Source organism: Artibeus jamaicensis, unplaced genomic scaffold (assembly GCF_021234435.1).
Source record: "Artibeus jamaicensis isolate MK-2021 breed Jamaican fruit bat unplaced genomic scaffold, CSHL_Jam_final contig_2259, whole genome shotgun sequence".
In the NCBI taxonomy this organism is placed as follows: domain Eukaryota; kingdom Metazoa; phylum Chordata; class Mammalia; order Chiroptera; family Phyllostomidae; genus Artibeus; species Artibeus jamaicensis.
The window spans coordinates 5,039,162-5,053,943 of record NW_026521468.1 but is presented as its reverse complement, the minus strand read 5'-3'; the positions used below and the strand labels follow the sequence as shown (position 1 = coordinate 5,053,943).

Below are 14,782 nucleotides of genomic sequence, written 5' to 3'. Positions count from 1 at the left end.
ATATGCCAACGTGTAATATGCAGAAAAGAAATATATCGGCCAAATAAATACTTCACCCTAATATTTTGTTCCTTTAAAACTTACAGAAAAAATAGCACGAATAAAGAATAAAAACATTTTTAAATGTTGCAACGTTGAAAATCCACTATTAGAACCCACGCACATCTGAAAGATGTGGCAGCAGAAGCTTCAGGCAAGGGCAGGCAGCACGCATCCCGGTCAGGCCTGCGACGAGACTTGGCCTCCCCACCCTCCACATTTCAGAGCACAGGGCGCTTTGGACACGCTCCTGTTTCTCTCTCCAACACGCGGAGTCTGCAGAAACCCGCCTCCTTCCTTCACATCAGCAAGACCAGTTTAACCGACCTGGCTCCCGTCTCCTGCCCTCATTTCAGTTAATCAGTTTGTTTGTTGAAGTGTAACGTTCATGCGGCAAAGTGCACACATCACAGCCCATGAGAGAGAGAACATTCCCAGCCTCCCGTCGGACCTCCCCCTCCCCCAGCTACTTTCCTGATTTGCATCCCCGTTAAGCAGTTGTGCCTTGTTTTGAACTATGTATACGCGGAATCGTACCCTTTGGTAGCTTGGCCTCTTTCGCTCAAGATTGTGCCCATGAGGTTCATCCATGTTCATTCTTTTGCCCTCAGCTTTTAAAAAGAATAGGTCCTACCCCTGGGCTCTACTCTCCATCCCTGGGCCTGTTTTGTTTCTCTGTACCTCTTCTTCCCCTCCTTTACGGAATGCTTTTCCAGGTCCTTTCACATGCTACCTGTCTTCTGAGGGCCTCAGAGGGCCAGCACTTTGCTCAGGGTCACCCACAGGGGTGCCTTCTCCAGTTTCCTGCTGACACTGTCTGAGCAGGTCTCTCTGGGTTCTGTCGCACCTCCTCCTCAACTGTTGCTGCCGGTACCCAGACTCTGCTTGTCCTCCTGCCTCCAGCACCTCCCAGAGGCAACCTCACTCCCAGCTGCAGGCTCCGTCCCCTCTCCTGGGCATCGGTACCTGGGCATTCCTTCACAGGCCCCACAAAGTCAGCCTCTCCCAGGCAAACCCACCCTCCTCGCCCAACCGCCCTACCGGCCTGCTCCCTTTGTGACTTTCCTGTTTCAGTGCACAGCATCACCCACGTCACACACCTGTTCCCTTTCCACGTGGGCCGATTTTCTGTCCCCATAATCCTTTTGCATCTATTTTCTCTCCATCCCTGCTGTCCCTGCCCCAGTTCCAGGATGGGGCCCTGACTGCTCACCGGGGTCAGTCTAGCAACCTCTGCTCACTTCCCTGCGGTCTTTCCTCCTCCGTTCATGGCCAGATTAATCTTCCCCTGACAGCCCCTGTAGGGGTAGAGTCTGAATGTCTTGGCTGTCACATTTAAGGACTTTCTAGACCTGGCTCCCACTCAATGTGGCAGATGTGGCTTCTGCAGCTCCTCATCCCCTGGGTCCCCGCCAAACTGTGCTATTAATCACCATTCCCTGAGCACATACTCAGTGCCATTAACCATTTATTTATTTATTCATTGAAGTCCCATACCATCTTGAAGAGGTAGCCACTGATCACATCATCCCCAGTTTACAGACAGGAAACTGGGAGGCCAAGGAGTGTGCCCACGGCCCCGTAACTGCGGGTGGTGGAGGGCAGGAGCTGCCCAGGGTAGTTAGTCTGGATTAGGAGCCCATTCTCAGTGCTCCAGTTCCCAGTCCCAGCGATAGGCATGGCCCCTGGCCACACTGGAGCCTCCGGGTGACGAGCTCTTACCTTGCTTGCACGGCCAGCTCTTCCCAACACCCCCCCCCGTCAGGCCCACCTGCAATGCATCTTCTCCGGCCTTCCAGCTGGAACTGATTCTTTCTCTGCCTCTCAGAATCTCTTTAGACCTTTCTTATGTTACTGACCACATTTTAGGTCATGTTACCATACAGGAATCCATTTTTCTTTTCACTGATTGGATGTTAAATCTCTGGAAGAACGGACTTGTTCACTGCTGATACCCCGGGGAACTCACCCAGGGCCATGTGGACTATTGAATGTCATACTTCCGTGACCCCCAGAGGGCTCTCTTCAGGACTAGGACCGTGTCTGTCACATCTACATTTTCTAAGTCATTTACCAAAGACTTTCCCCCTTTGTTTACACTCACGTGAATGAGGTCCCTGCTCACAGATGGTGTATGCACTACTACTGTCTATTACACTGCATTTAAAGCGTTGCAATGCATTGTTTGTCAAATGAGTGAACAAGATAAAAATGATAGAGAACGTTCTATGGGATTCGTACATGCTAATCTACTTTAACGCTGGCCTGCGTGCTTCCCCACCCCTAGGATTGGAAAACCCTTCTAGTTCCAAACCACTCTTTTCCTACTCCCACAACCGCAGGGCCAGGGCCCACAGCAGCACCTAACACGACATTCCTTCCCACTGGGGTGGTTCCCTGCTCCCTACATTTCTTAAAACCTAACCTGCTTAGGGTTAGTTAACCTGCTTAACTTGAATTTGAGAATCTCCACTGAGCTTCTGTCTCCCTTTCCAGAGGTAGCTCCCATGAGCCCCCTGCACAAACCCGCCATTCAGACAGCTTCCTCATTGTCTCGCCACCCCGCAGCCTTTTCTTTGGTTCCCTTTATCCATACTGTTACCTTCAAGTGGCACGTGCTCTGCCCTTGGTCTTTTTTTAAAATTTAATTTATTTATCTTTAGTGGGCAAGGGAGAGAGGGAGAGAAACATCAATGTGTGGTTGCCTCTCCTGTGTCCCCTGCTGGGAACTGGCCTGCAACCCAGGCATGTGCCCTGACTGGGAATCAAACCACGATCCCCTGGTTCACAGACCCACGCTCAATCCACTGAGCTACACCAGCCAGGTGCCCCTTGGTCTTGACTGAAACTCTGCACCTCTGTGAAGCCCAGCTCTGATGCCCACTCCCTGCCTCAGCTTCTAACCGATGGCGCGCTCCTCGAAGGCAGGCACCTCGCTCATCACCATCTCCCCCAGGCTGTGCCATGTAGGCAGATTTCAACCGAGAGGAAGGCAGGAATTCTGTTCTGAAGCATGCCGAAGAATGGAAGCATTCTGTATTTAGAATTTTATTGCAGCTCACATATTAAATGGGTAATCAAGGTCTGACAATGTGTAATTGCCTACAAAGACGGTCTCAGCCAGTGCCCGCATCCCAAGTGAGCGTTCTCGGATGGCTCCAAGGTTAGAGAGACGAGTGCTAGCAACCGCCAACAACGCATCGGTCTCCTGGCGGCGCTGAAGCTCTGGCCGGCTGCCTGGTGCCCTGCAGAGGGTCTCTGCCAGCGCCGGAGGATGACTTCAGTCCACCTCTACCCTCCTGCTCGTCTTGACGGCAGAACTGATTCTCTTTTTTCTCAGCCTTTCCCGATTCATGTTTTCTACCCTGCAAACAAAACCAGTGCAGTCAGGCCCAGGGGCCCAGTCAGCGCTTTTCAAAGTGGTGAGAAGAACTGGTGGCTGGGCGGGAAGCTGAGCAGTTGGATCGGCAGCTGCCGGCTCCCAGGTCTCCGCTCAGGTCAGTCTGCCCCCACCCTGGAGGACGGGGTGAGGTTTGCTGGCAGGCTGTGGACTCGACCCTGCCCCCTTTCTGCCCGGTGCTCCCCGTCAGGAGAAGTTTGGGGCGTTTCCTGGTACCTGATTTTCCATAGTGCCGCATCTTCTCTGGAGGGCTCCTTGGCTGGCTGGCTGGCTTCAGCGATCATGTCTCGAATTTTCTGTAGGCAATCTGCCAGATTTCGGAGCTGGTAGCGGCTGCATTCAGAGGTCAGTATCAGCTCTCCTGACTTGTTGATCTTATTTTTATGCTGCAGGGAACAAAGGCCAAACCAGAGTTCTACAGAGTAAAGGTTTAAAAGCGACTGAGGGATGCCCTGACCAGTGTGGATCAGTTGGTTAGATGGCACCCCACAAAGCAAGAGGTCGCACGTTCAATTCCCCGTCAGGGCACGTGCCTGGGCTGCAGGTTCTGACTCTGGTCAGGGTGCACCTCTAGGGCATGAATAAGAGGCGTCCTAGCCATGTTTCTCTCCCTCCCTCCCTTCCCCTCTGTCTAAAAAAGAAATCATTTAAAAAATAAAAACAATAAAAGCAACGGAGGGAACGGAGGGATTAAAGAGACGGGGGCTGGCGCTACCGTGACCGCTATCTTCTGCCGCACGGGCTCTGCGATCCAGTCTGCGGTGGCCAGGTGAAACCTGACTTCAGCCTTGGAATTCACTGGAAAGAGAGAGGAGGGAGCATGGGTCACCGAGAGGCTCTAGGCAGGCTCTGCACCCGGGTGGCTGGTGACCATCCTGAAACAAAGGGAGGTGAGAAACCCAATCGGGTGTGTTTCTTTCCTGTCAACTTGGGGACGCAAAGCTGGCCGTGGAATGAGCCTGCAAGACAGTGAGGCACTTCTGCACAGAAGTAAACTTCCAGGAACTAAAGCCCAGTACTCCTCTTACAGTGTACTGGGTGCTGAGTACAGGGGGACGGGCTCTGCAAGGACGCGGGCAACCTGCTCCGAGGGCTGGCTGCCGACTGCCACTGGGATTCCACTTTGTTTCGACTCACAAGCTGGCCCTAGTTCCGGAACCCATGGCTCAGTCTGAGAACCAGGCCACATTCAGAGGAATAAACAGGATTATTATAAACTGGCTTATTTAAGCTTCTGCTATAAAAAAAAAAAAGCTCTTCATTCCCCATGAATGTAAACACAGCATCCTCAAGTCCCTCTTCCAGCTAAAGAGAACGACAAGGCACCCTGCACCTTTGTTCACGTTCTGGCCCCCGGGACCGCTGCTCCGGCAGTACGATATTGTCAAGCGATCTGCAAAACAGAACATGCCCCAAAGAAATGATTATCTCGTGGCAAAACATCACACATCTCTCTCAATGACATGTGGGCCACACACACATAAATGTAACAGTCAGATCAGTGCAGTAAGAGATGATTTGTAGATGTCAAAACTAAAGTCAAGAGTGACTTTCCCAAGGTCACAGACAACAGAGGATATAAAATTATGACCAGGGTCGTCTGCTTCTGGTCTGGTACATTCCAGCTGCCCCAGCTTTTTGCTCCTTGTTTTAAAGCAAGGATTCTTTCAAAGGTCAACCTAAGAGACACACTTACTGTTTTATTTTGGAACGTGGTGGTCGTGGTACCCAATAGCCTGTAACGTCCGAGGACAGGTGTGTGTCTAATCCACTATGGACTCCGCGAGCCCAGCACCTGGCCAGCATTGAAAAACACCCGCTGGGTGACCGAGCACCCGAACTGGAGCAGGGGCCGTGCTCCTGACACCCGCACAGCTGCTGACCGTATGACGCTGGCCAAGTCCCATGTTCCTCTGGGCCTCGGTTTTGTGTGCGTTTGCCATCTATAAAATGAGGCTTCTTCCTTCTATTTTTATAGTTCATGACAAGCAGCCTCATAGTGTCTGAGGAAAGTAGGGAAAGAAGAAAACTTGGGGTGACTAGAAGCTGAGCTGCAAGAAGTCTGGGTGGCAAACGGTGGTGGCCTGGTGGTAGAGGGCTGACCCCCACAGCCAGTGGTGACCCATCTTGGGACTGCTTGAGAGGACTTCCTCCTTGTGGTGGCTCGGGTGATGGGTCCACACGTACTGTACGGGGACCATGGCCCAATGGCCCAATGCACTGGCAACCATGGCAATGGGCCCGGCTGTCACCGCCCTCAACTCTGTCTCCACGGGAACTCCCTGGACCCTCCCAGACCACAGCAGTGGGGGCGGCAGGGGAAGCTGTGGTGTGGCCCCTCCCACTCACCTCCCTTCTGGGAAGGCTGCTGAGATGCAGCCCCTGCGCCCCCTCTAGGCCCTTGCACCACAGGGCTCAGCTGCAAGTGATGGGGTTGGCCACAGGGTGCCCTCTCCTTTGTGTTGCTGTCACCTGGCCCCTTTGTTTCACTGTCACCTCAGCGGGGGCCTGGGGGAGCCAGCAGCTCTGATTCTCTTCCTTTCCAGCCTGTGGAGGCCACAGAGCCTCTGAATCTGAAAAGGGCTGGTTGCTTCTTTCCAGGCCTTTCCTCAGGCTTGATGGGCGTACAATTCTAAAGTGATGCAAGCTCTGGTTTACAGGCAGAGGTCCCCTGAGTCCCTTCTCTCCTCTCCCCTCCCCAAGGCCGTCCTCCTACCCAATCTCTTGTGCATCCTTTCAGATCTATTTCAGATGCATATGCAAGATACAAATGCTAGCTTACTATGCACATTCTTCTGTAATTTGCTTTCTTCAAATGAGGATCAGTTCATCTATTGGAAAGATTATTCCATGTCCCGGGAACACGAGGAGCTCTCCGTCCGAGCTGCAGGGCGCTCCAAAGTGGCTGCACCACATTTTTTTTTTTTTTTTTGCTATTCTAAACAATACTGAAAGGACTCCACTTTTGCATACCCAAAGAGTTTCTTTACTTTTATTAGGCTGGAAAGATCTGGGAGGAATGTGTGAGGTGAGGGGGAAATGGCTGACTTTTAAAATAAAATCAAATTACTTACCAAGAGGAATGTCACTGTTGGCTTGCTTTGCATCATCCTGTAACATAATGTACACAGTGTCAAATAAATATTACTCGCTAGGTGACTCCCAGCTGGTCCAGGGCAGTCAAAGAAATGATGTAAAGCCACGACACAAATGTAATACAACTATTCCCAGCACCCCGGCAAAATCCGATCCGAGGACAGAAAAGGCTCCCAGAAGTACCGTCTCAGACGGTATACCCCTTCAGGAAAATGGAACTGACGTGTCCAGCCCTCCCTGCCCCACCTGAGCCAGTGCGGGGACCATCAGAGCCCCGGCTCCTGGGGGAAGGGAGGGAAGGCACCAGAGCACACACACGTCAGGGAAACTCCAACAGGAGTGCCCTCTGCCCTCCTGGGAGTTTGCCTGCCTTGGACAGTGACGGGCACATCTGCCTTGAGGGTCTGTGTTGAACTGAACCACTCCCTCCAGGACTTCGCACCTCCATGTCCCTCCCAGCTGCTCCCCTAGCAATGGCCTTCAGCTTTTGAGCCTTGTATCCACAGGCCCAGGGCAAACACCACCCCTCTGAGGCTCTTCTGGCCATCCATGCTCAGAAAATATCCTCGCCCATCCTGTTCTCCACGCCCTGCCCCTTTTCACCTTAGAATTATTTTAGGGGTTGGGGGCGGACCCTCATCTTACTCCGCATGGGCCACGCCCTCTGCGCAGCACCTTCTTCTGAGCAATCTTCGTGTTTTTTCTCTTACTGCCCTAGGACTTTCTCACTCTCCTTTGCTTGCTCTTTGCAACCTTTAAACATTGACATGCCCCTGAAATCCTTTCACTTCTCTACCTTACTTTTTCCCTGGAACATTTCATTCATCTGTGTTGATAAACGTATCATCTGTGTTGGTGATTCCTAACTTTCTGGCTCAAACCAAAACTTCTCTTCGACTGCAGACCCATCGCCAACAGCGACATCTTCGATGTCCCCTCTCAGATGCCTCAAACACCCAACTAGGGAGACTTCCGCCAAGATGGAGGCATAGGTGGATGTGCCGTGCCTTCTCACACAACCAAGTTTAGAGACAATTAAATATTAGCAACAGAAAACACAGCCAGAACACGGAAAATTGAACTTTTCGGAAGTCCGTTAACAACAAATTCTTCAGCCTGACCGGTAAGGGGCGAAACCAGCGGCTGGTGGAGCGGGGTTGCACAGGAGGACTCGGTCAGAAGGACTCAGGCACGCAGAATCCAGGCGCAGGGTTGGACCTAGTGAGCAACCAAGCGAGCGACCAGGCGAGCGGTGCTGCGTGTTGACTGTGGTCCCGCATTTGTGCGCGGGTGGACAGGCGAGGGAGTGGATGGTTGGACCGGGGCAGGCGCCGCCATTTCCCTGCTCTGACCCCACCTCCACATACAGCGTCATAACCCAGCGACTCTGAGTGGCCCGGCCCAGGTGAACCACCTAAGACGCTAATCCTCACCCAGCTGTAGGAAACAGCAGAGGGGGTTGCCATTTCCCGGCTCTGACCACGCCCCCACATACAGCGTCACAACCCAGCGACCTGGGAGTCCAAGGCGCAGCTTCTCACACTTAAAGGGCGCGAACAGACCAAAAATGGCTCAAGAAAATCTCAAAGCCCCAGAGCCTATAGATCTAAGCGATGAAGAAATAGCAAAACTCTCAGACGCACAGTTTAAAACACTGGTGATCAGGATCCTCACAGAACTGGTTGATTATAGCCACAAATTAGACAAATATATGAAGGCGAAACTAATTGAAATGAATGGAATTGCACAGGACACCAATAGCAATGAAAAGGAAACTGGGACTCAAATCAATGGAGTGGACCAGAAGAAAGCAAATAATGGCCAAACAGAAAAGAATCAAGAAGCAAGAATTCAAAGAAATGAGGAGAGTCTTAGGAACCTCCAGGACATCTTTAAACGCTCCAACATCCGAATTATAGGGGTACCAGAAGGGGGAAAGGCATAGCCACCAGTGGAAAACTTCTTTGAACAAATAATAAAGGAGAGTTTCCCCAATCTGGCAAAGGAAATAGACTTCCAGGAAATCCAGGAAGTTCAGAGAGTCCCAAAGAAGTTGGACCCAAGAAGGAACACACCAAGGCACATCATCATTACATTAGCCAAGATTAAAATGAAGGAGAGAATCCTAGAAGCAGCAAGAGCTAAGGGGACAGTCACCTACAAAGGAGTCCCCATCAGACTGTCAGCAGATTTCTCAAAAGAGACCTTACAGGCAAGAAGGGGCTGGAAAGAGGTATTCCAAGTCATGAAATCCAAAGACCTACAACCAAGATTGCTCTATCCAGCAAAACTTTCATTTAGAATGGAAGGGCAGATAAAGTGCTTCTCAGATAAGATCAAATTCAAGGAGTTCATCATCACCAAGCCCTTATTATATGAAATGTTAAAGGGACTTATCTAAGAAAAAGAAGTTAAAGAAACGTGAACAGTGAAAGGACAACAAACTCACAGTTATTAACAACCACACCTAAAACGAAAGCAAACTAAAAGGACAGCTAGATCAGGAGTGGAAACATAGAAATGAAGATCTCAAGGAGGGTTAGCAACAGGGGAGTGGGAGGAGGAGAAGGGGGGAGAAGGTACAGAAAATAAGTAGCATAGACAGTAGATAGAAAATAGAAGGGGGGGGGCAAGAATAGCATGGGAAATATAGAATCTAAAGGACTTGAGACACATGGTCATAAACTAAAGGGGGGGTAATGGTGGGGACGGGGGGGTAGGGTGGAGGGGAATGAAGGGGGGAATAGAACAACTGTAACAGCATAATCAATAAAAAAATAAAAAAAAACAACACCCAACTAGGAGAACCCCCCTTCCTTCCACTCCAAAGCAGCCACCCTGCATTCTGATAGGACACTGCTCTATTCATTGCTTCTCAATACCCGACGTATTTTCTCCACTTGCTTACTTTCTGCTTCTTCCACTGCAGTGCTTGAAAGTGTCTGACACATAAGTACACAATAATGTTTTTTTCTTTTTTGCTAAATGAAAGAACTTTCTAATCCTTCCATTGCCCAAAGCCCCAGACTTCAACTCCTCTCTTATTCTCACTTCTCAGCGAAAATCCACTGGCAAAGCCCAGAGGCTTTCCATTCAGAACATATCTAGAACCTGAACAGTTCTCAGGATTCTACTGCTTCCACCCTGCTTCTCATCTCTCACCTGCATTGTTGCAATCTCCTAACTGGCCTTGCTGTTTTTCCCATTCCACAATCTACTCTGCACGAGGCTCTGTTAAGAGTGAGCCCTGTAAAACCCAGCTGGATCATCCCACTCCTCTGCCTCGGATCCTCCAATAGGTTCCCCTACTCGCCTGCTTGCTGTTCCTTGAACAGGCAGAGCATGCTACCGCTCTGAGGTGGCGGCACCTACTGTTCCCACAGGATGTCCATCTCCCCTCTATTCTCATGGCTCCCTGCCTTGCTTCTTCCAGGTCCCACTCAATGTCACCTTCTCAGAGGCCTTCCTAGACCATCCTGTTTAAAACTAACACCACCTCCTACCTTAGCACTCCTCTTCCTTCCGGGCTTTATTTTCTCTAAAGCACATCACCTTCTCACATGTTCTGCACTACTCATTTTACTGGCGTTGCTGTCTCCTCCTTTAGAATTCAACGTCCAAAAAGAGTAGGATTTTTGTGTTGTGTTCACTGCTCTATCCCCATGCCTAGTGCACTGCTACAAAGCACGCTCTCAATGGAAGTGTGTTGACTGAGTGAATGAATCAATGAACGTTCTCTTCCAGCCCTGTAGGTGGAAACTCAAGGAAATTGGCTGGGTGCTATCTCTCTGGCTCCGGGCCAGGGCCAGAGCCTGGGTCTAAGCCAGAGCCGGAGTCTGCACACAGCAAGCTGTGAGTAAATGCATCCTGAGGATACGAACGAGAAAACAGCTTCCTTGGGTATGCTGGGGTTACTAGAGGCTAAGGACAGTGTAACTTTCCCACATCCCAGAAGGGAGCAACAACATGGCAGCCTCCTGCATTTATTGCCCATTCTGCAGGGCGAGAATGCCAACATTTTCCTTGGGACAAGGCTCTGGGTCTGAAGGTTGGGGAACTAATGCGGAAAAGCTGGTGGTCTCTTAAGGAGACTGTCCCTCGTGCTGGCTGGCGCAGCACTCCCACTTCTCGAGTCTCCCGAGGGGCCGACACCCGCCCAGTGGTCCCAGTCGTCGGTTGCTCGGGCAACCAGCTCCCTTCCACTGCGGCCCCCAGCGAAGAACCGGCGCGCACGCCCAATAGGGCCCCGGCTTCCTGACCTTCCCCCCCCCCGCCCCCGCCAGAGGCGGGGAAACGCCCCTTCCGTCTGGCCCTCCCGGCTCACCGGGACCCTCCAGGCGGTGTCCACTCCCCGCGATTCCGGGTAGAGCTTGTCCAAGCTGTAGATGCTCTGGAATTCGGTGCCGTCTACCTGCTTGTGCAGCTCCCGGCGGGGGCAGTGCGCGGGTGGTGGTAGCAAACAGGCTCTGGCTCGGTTCAGGCCCCAGCGGAGGCCCCGAGCTGCCGCCATGTTCGAGTCTCGGGGCTGCTTCCGGTGTGCTCATCCTTTGGCGGTCCGTTAGATCGTGTTTCTCTCTGGGTTTGGTTCCGTGCGACTTTTAGCGCCATCAGGGGAAGCGGCGAGCTGAGCTCCCGGCAGGGCTCTAGCGCGGCGCCTGTTAGATGGTCCCCATCGGCTGGGTTCCGGAGGTCTGGTTGGCGCCCTGAGGTCTACTGCAGCGGTGGGGAAGACGTTAGCTAGCTAGCGAGTTCTCAAGGGAGCCTCCTGGTGAAAGAACCCCCGATCTGTCTCTCCAGAAACACCCTCTCCCCTCCTCCCGGGCCGCTCTCCTGCCATATCACACCACCCATGAGGCCAGCCCTGTCTAGCCTAGTTCATCTTCATCCCCTTTACTCTGCTGTACTTTTCCCCCCTTTCAAATCGCCTAATCTTGCTTTTCCAGTTTATTGCCTTTCTCCCAGCCAGAATGTAATAAGCTCCAGGAAGGCACTGGCCCTCTGCTTCGGATACCCAGCAGCCAGAGCCTGGCACATCATAGGCACTCGGTACACATTGTTCCGACCAATTCTTTGGGAATGTGTTTTTTGAAAGCTGAGGTCCGCTAGAACTGAGTTTTAGTAACTTTAGGCTCATTTCATGAGGCAGCCTATAAGCAAGACCCCGCTGAGCACGTGTGTGAAAAGTCTGTAACAATTACCAGATGAGAGAGGCAGGCAGGAAGAGAAAAAAGTGTGGGTAGCATCATCCTGATACACCAAGGTTGTGGGTGTGGTCCCCTGGTCGGGGAACATACAAGAATCAACCAGTGGATGCATAAATAATGAAACAACAAATCGATGTTTCTCTCTCTAAAATAAGTAAGTGGGCTACACCCACCTTCCTTTGTTCGGGAGCCAGCAGTTCCGAGGAGCCCCCTGGCAGTTTCCCCCAGCCAGGAGGTAGCCCCCTGAGGCTGAGCATGTAGGTGGAGATCCAGACAGACAGGCTAAGCAGAGCTTTTTACAGGGCTGTTAGGGGGTGAACTCCCAAACCGAGAGGTTGGGACTCCAAGAAAGGTTCAAAGTAGACCTAGCAGTGTTTGGAAACAGCTAAATGATGGCTGAGTTACTTTGCCGAGAGGCAGGGTGGTAAACAAAAACAGCTCAATGGATGTTAGTGATTATTAGTAATATTAGTGGTTGTTTTTTTTAGGATTTTATTTATTTACTTTTAGAGAGGGGAAGGGAGGGAGAAAGAGAGGGAGAGAAACATTAGTGTGTGGTTGCCCTTCAGGCATTCCCTACTGAGAACCTAGCCCACAACCCCAGTATGTGCCCTGACTGGGAATTGAACCAGCAACCATCTGGTTCGTAGGTGGGCACCCAAGCTACTGAGCCACATCAGCCAGGGCTAGTGTTTGTTTCTCAATAGAGTTCTATTTTTAGGAAAAGCATAATTACCTAGGAAAATAAGTGTCTGGGGATGTTGGCTGTTTGAAACAGGAGATTGTCATCCAGTCAGGTCTTTATGGTCTTAGCCTCATTGATCCAGGCAAATCTTTAGGGGGAAATAAACTGCCCCCCAAGCCCTGGCTTTGTAAACCCAAACGAGGCAGAGGATGGCGCTGGGTTGGAAGGGGAGTCTCCTGAGTCCCTCCCTGTCTTAGTCCCAAGACCTCAGAGGGAAGAGGCATCTGTATGGCACCTGGAATAGCTTCTCAGGGGAGCCAAGCTGGGACTCCTCCAGGTCCACACTCCGGGATTGTGAACAGCAAAGTCACCACCATTCAATCATTGCTTTGAGCTGGGCTCCAGCCCTGTCTGTGCCTGACCCGGAATGATAGGAAAAGAAAGCTGCAGGTTTCCATGGCCCCAAATAAACACAGCCTGTTTGGGCCATCTGGTGCCCTGGATTCTGGGACAGGAGTGGGGTAGAGGAGAGAATGAGACAAGTTACCACGGGGGGTGGGGGCAGGGAAACCAGCTGCCAGGCTCCTTGTACCTGCTGCTCCGGTGAACCATCCAGAATAGAGGCCTTCTGGGAGAAACAGGCCAGAGAGGTGCCACCTGTTCCCTTAAAAAGGTGGGCACAGAAGGCTAAAGCCAGCCTCCTTCCCCCTCCTTGGTGCTGCATTGGTGGAGATGGTGCTTCGGAAAAGGGACATTCAGAGGTGAGGAGAGGGGAAGATGAGAGAGAATCATCCAGCCTTTCCCAGTAGCTGAGGAGCTTGCAGGAACCAGCCCTTCTGGGTGGCCTGTGAGTTGGGTACCACAACCATACGGGGGGCCCGACAGATTTCCCCTTCTTTCCTGGAGTGCCCTGGCCCAGACTGGCTCTTAAAACTCCACATTACATGGAAATAGGGGACGTGCACTATGGCATAGTGGGATTGGGTCACACCTGGGTTCAAATATTTCTCTGTGCTCTTGAATTACTAACTTAACCTCTAAGCCTCAGGATCCCCAACAGAAAATAGAGATTCTATAGCTGCCTGCCAGCAGGCAACAGCAGTTGGCTGTTACTAGGGTGCTAAGTGTGTACAGGTTTTTTGAAGGAACTTCCTTTTACTTTCAGAGACCTGATGGCTTTTATCTTTTTTTTTTTTTTTTTTTGCGGCACAGGCTGGGAAATCCAGTCGGACCAGCTCTGTTCCAGGTCTCCTTCCTTCTCCCCAGAGGGGCTGGGCAGGCAGCACAGAGCCTGCTCTCACCCCCTGACCCCGGCGTGGGTGAGCAAAGCTGCCCCCTTCTTTCCGAAGCTGTTTCCCTCTCAGCCTAGTTACCAGAAAACCAAGCTTTCAGCTCAGAGTTTGCAGGGAGGGTGTAGGCAGGGTGGTGGGAGGGGGACCAGTCCCTCTTACTTACCCAGCGTTTGGTCTTGGGGAAGGTTGTCAGTCTGGGAGAAGAAGCAGGGGAGAGACCTGGGGGAGGCAACCCAGGAAGGAAATAGAGGCGGGGGTGGGGATATATCCATTGGGGACTTCAAGAGAGAGAGAGAGAGAGAGAGAAGGGTGCCCTGGTGCAAGACCCAGCTCCCCTGGCTCCTCAGGTGCAATTGCTCCGGGTATCATGTCCACTGTGCTCCCCATTCCCTTGGCAGACAGCCCTTTGCGTGCTGTGTACTTAAAACCAGCATGCTGGTCATTGATTTAAAAAGCAGACACCACCAAGTTGGGGCCCAGTTCTGGGCTCCCCACACCGCACCGTCCTCACCTGCAGGGGCCGAGGGAGGTTGTTCCTGGCTCCTTGAGGGGCAGGGGGGTGGTTGGAGGGAGGTCCCTGAGCCGACCTCCAAAAGATTTTGGAAGCTTTTCCTTGTGGGAATGGGATCCAGAGTCTGCTGATTTTTCTGTGTGGAAGTGGGCGCTTGGAGAAGGTGGGGAGAAACTGAGCCCCAAAGATTCGGGAGTGTTTTCTTTGACTTCTGAAGTTGCAGCTGTTGGCAGGTGTGGGTTGGGAGGAGGGAACTGCAAAATCTGTCCAGCAAGAAGGGTCCAGCCAGTGTGGGGCACCCTGCAAGGCAACACCGCCCTCGTGGCTGGTGCTCAGTAAACAGCTTCTGAGACCCTCTTCAGCTCAATGGCTGCCAATCTCGGGGGGGCCAGGGGTCGTGGGGGAGTGAGGTTCAGGAATTTCTCCCCTCAGAGCTGTGCAATGGGAGGCAGACCTGTGAGACGCTCAATAGGACCATGGCTCCGGGGTCATTTCTGCCTTTAGAATACTGGTGCATTTTTTTTATTAAAGAAGAGAATAAAGCATTTGTAAATA

General features: G+C 51.8%; 1 protein-coding gene across 2 annotated transcripts; it reads right to left on the bottom strand.

Annotated features, from left to right (window-relative positions):
• Positions 1-3,071: 3,071 nt before the first annotated feature.
• On the bottom strand, positions 3,072-11,088 carry MRPL58 (mitochondrial ribosomal protein L58). Of its 2 annotated transcripts, none has more exons than XM_037167318.2 (6): positions 10,860-11,088; positions 6,514-6,550; positions 4,773-4,832; positions 4,155-4,237; positions 3,656-3,825; positions 3,072-3,399 (listed from the first exon to the last, which is right to left on the bottom strand). In XM_037167318.2, exons 1-6 carry the CDS (start codon positions 11,043-11,045, stop codon positions 3,219-3,221), a joined length of 717 nt encoding a protein of 238 aa, XP_037023213.2. In that variant the 5' UTR covers positions 11,046-11,088; the 3' UTR covers positions 3,072-3,218. The 2 variants fall into 2 exon arrangements, with proteins under 2 accessions (XP_037023213.2, XP_037023212.2); XM_037167317.2 differs by having other exon boundaries at positions 3,072-3,404; positions 10,860-11,087.
• Positions 11,089-14,782: the final 3,694 nt, after the last annotated feature.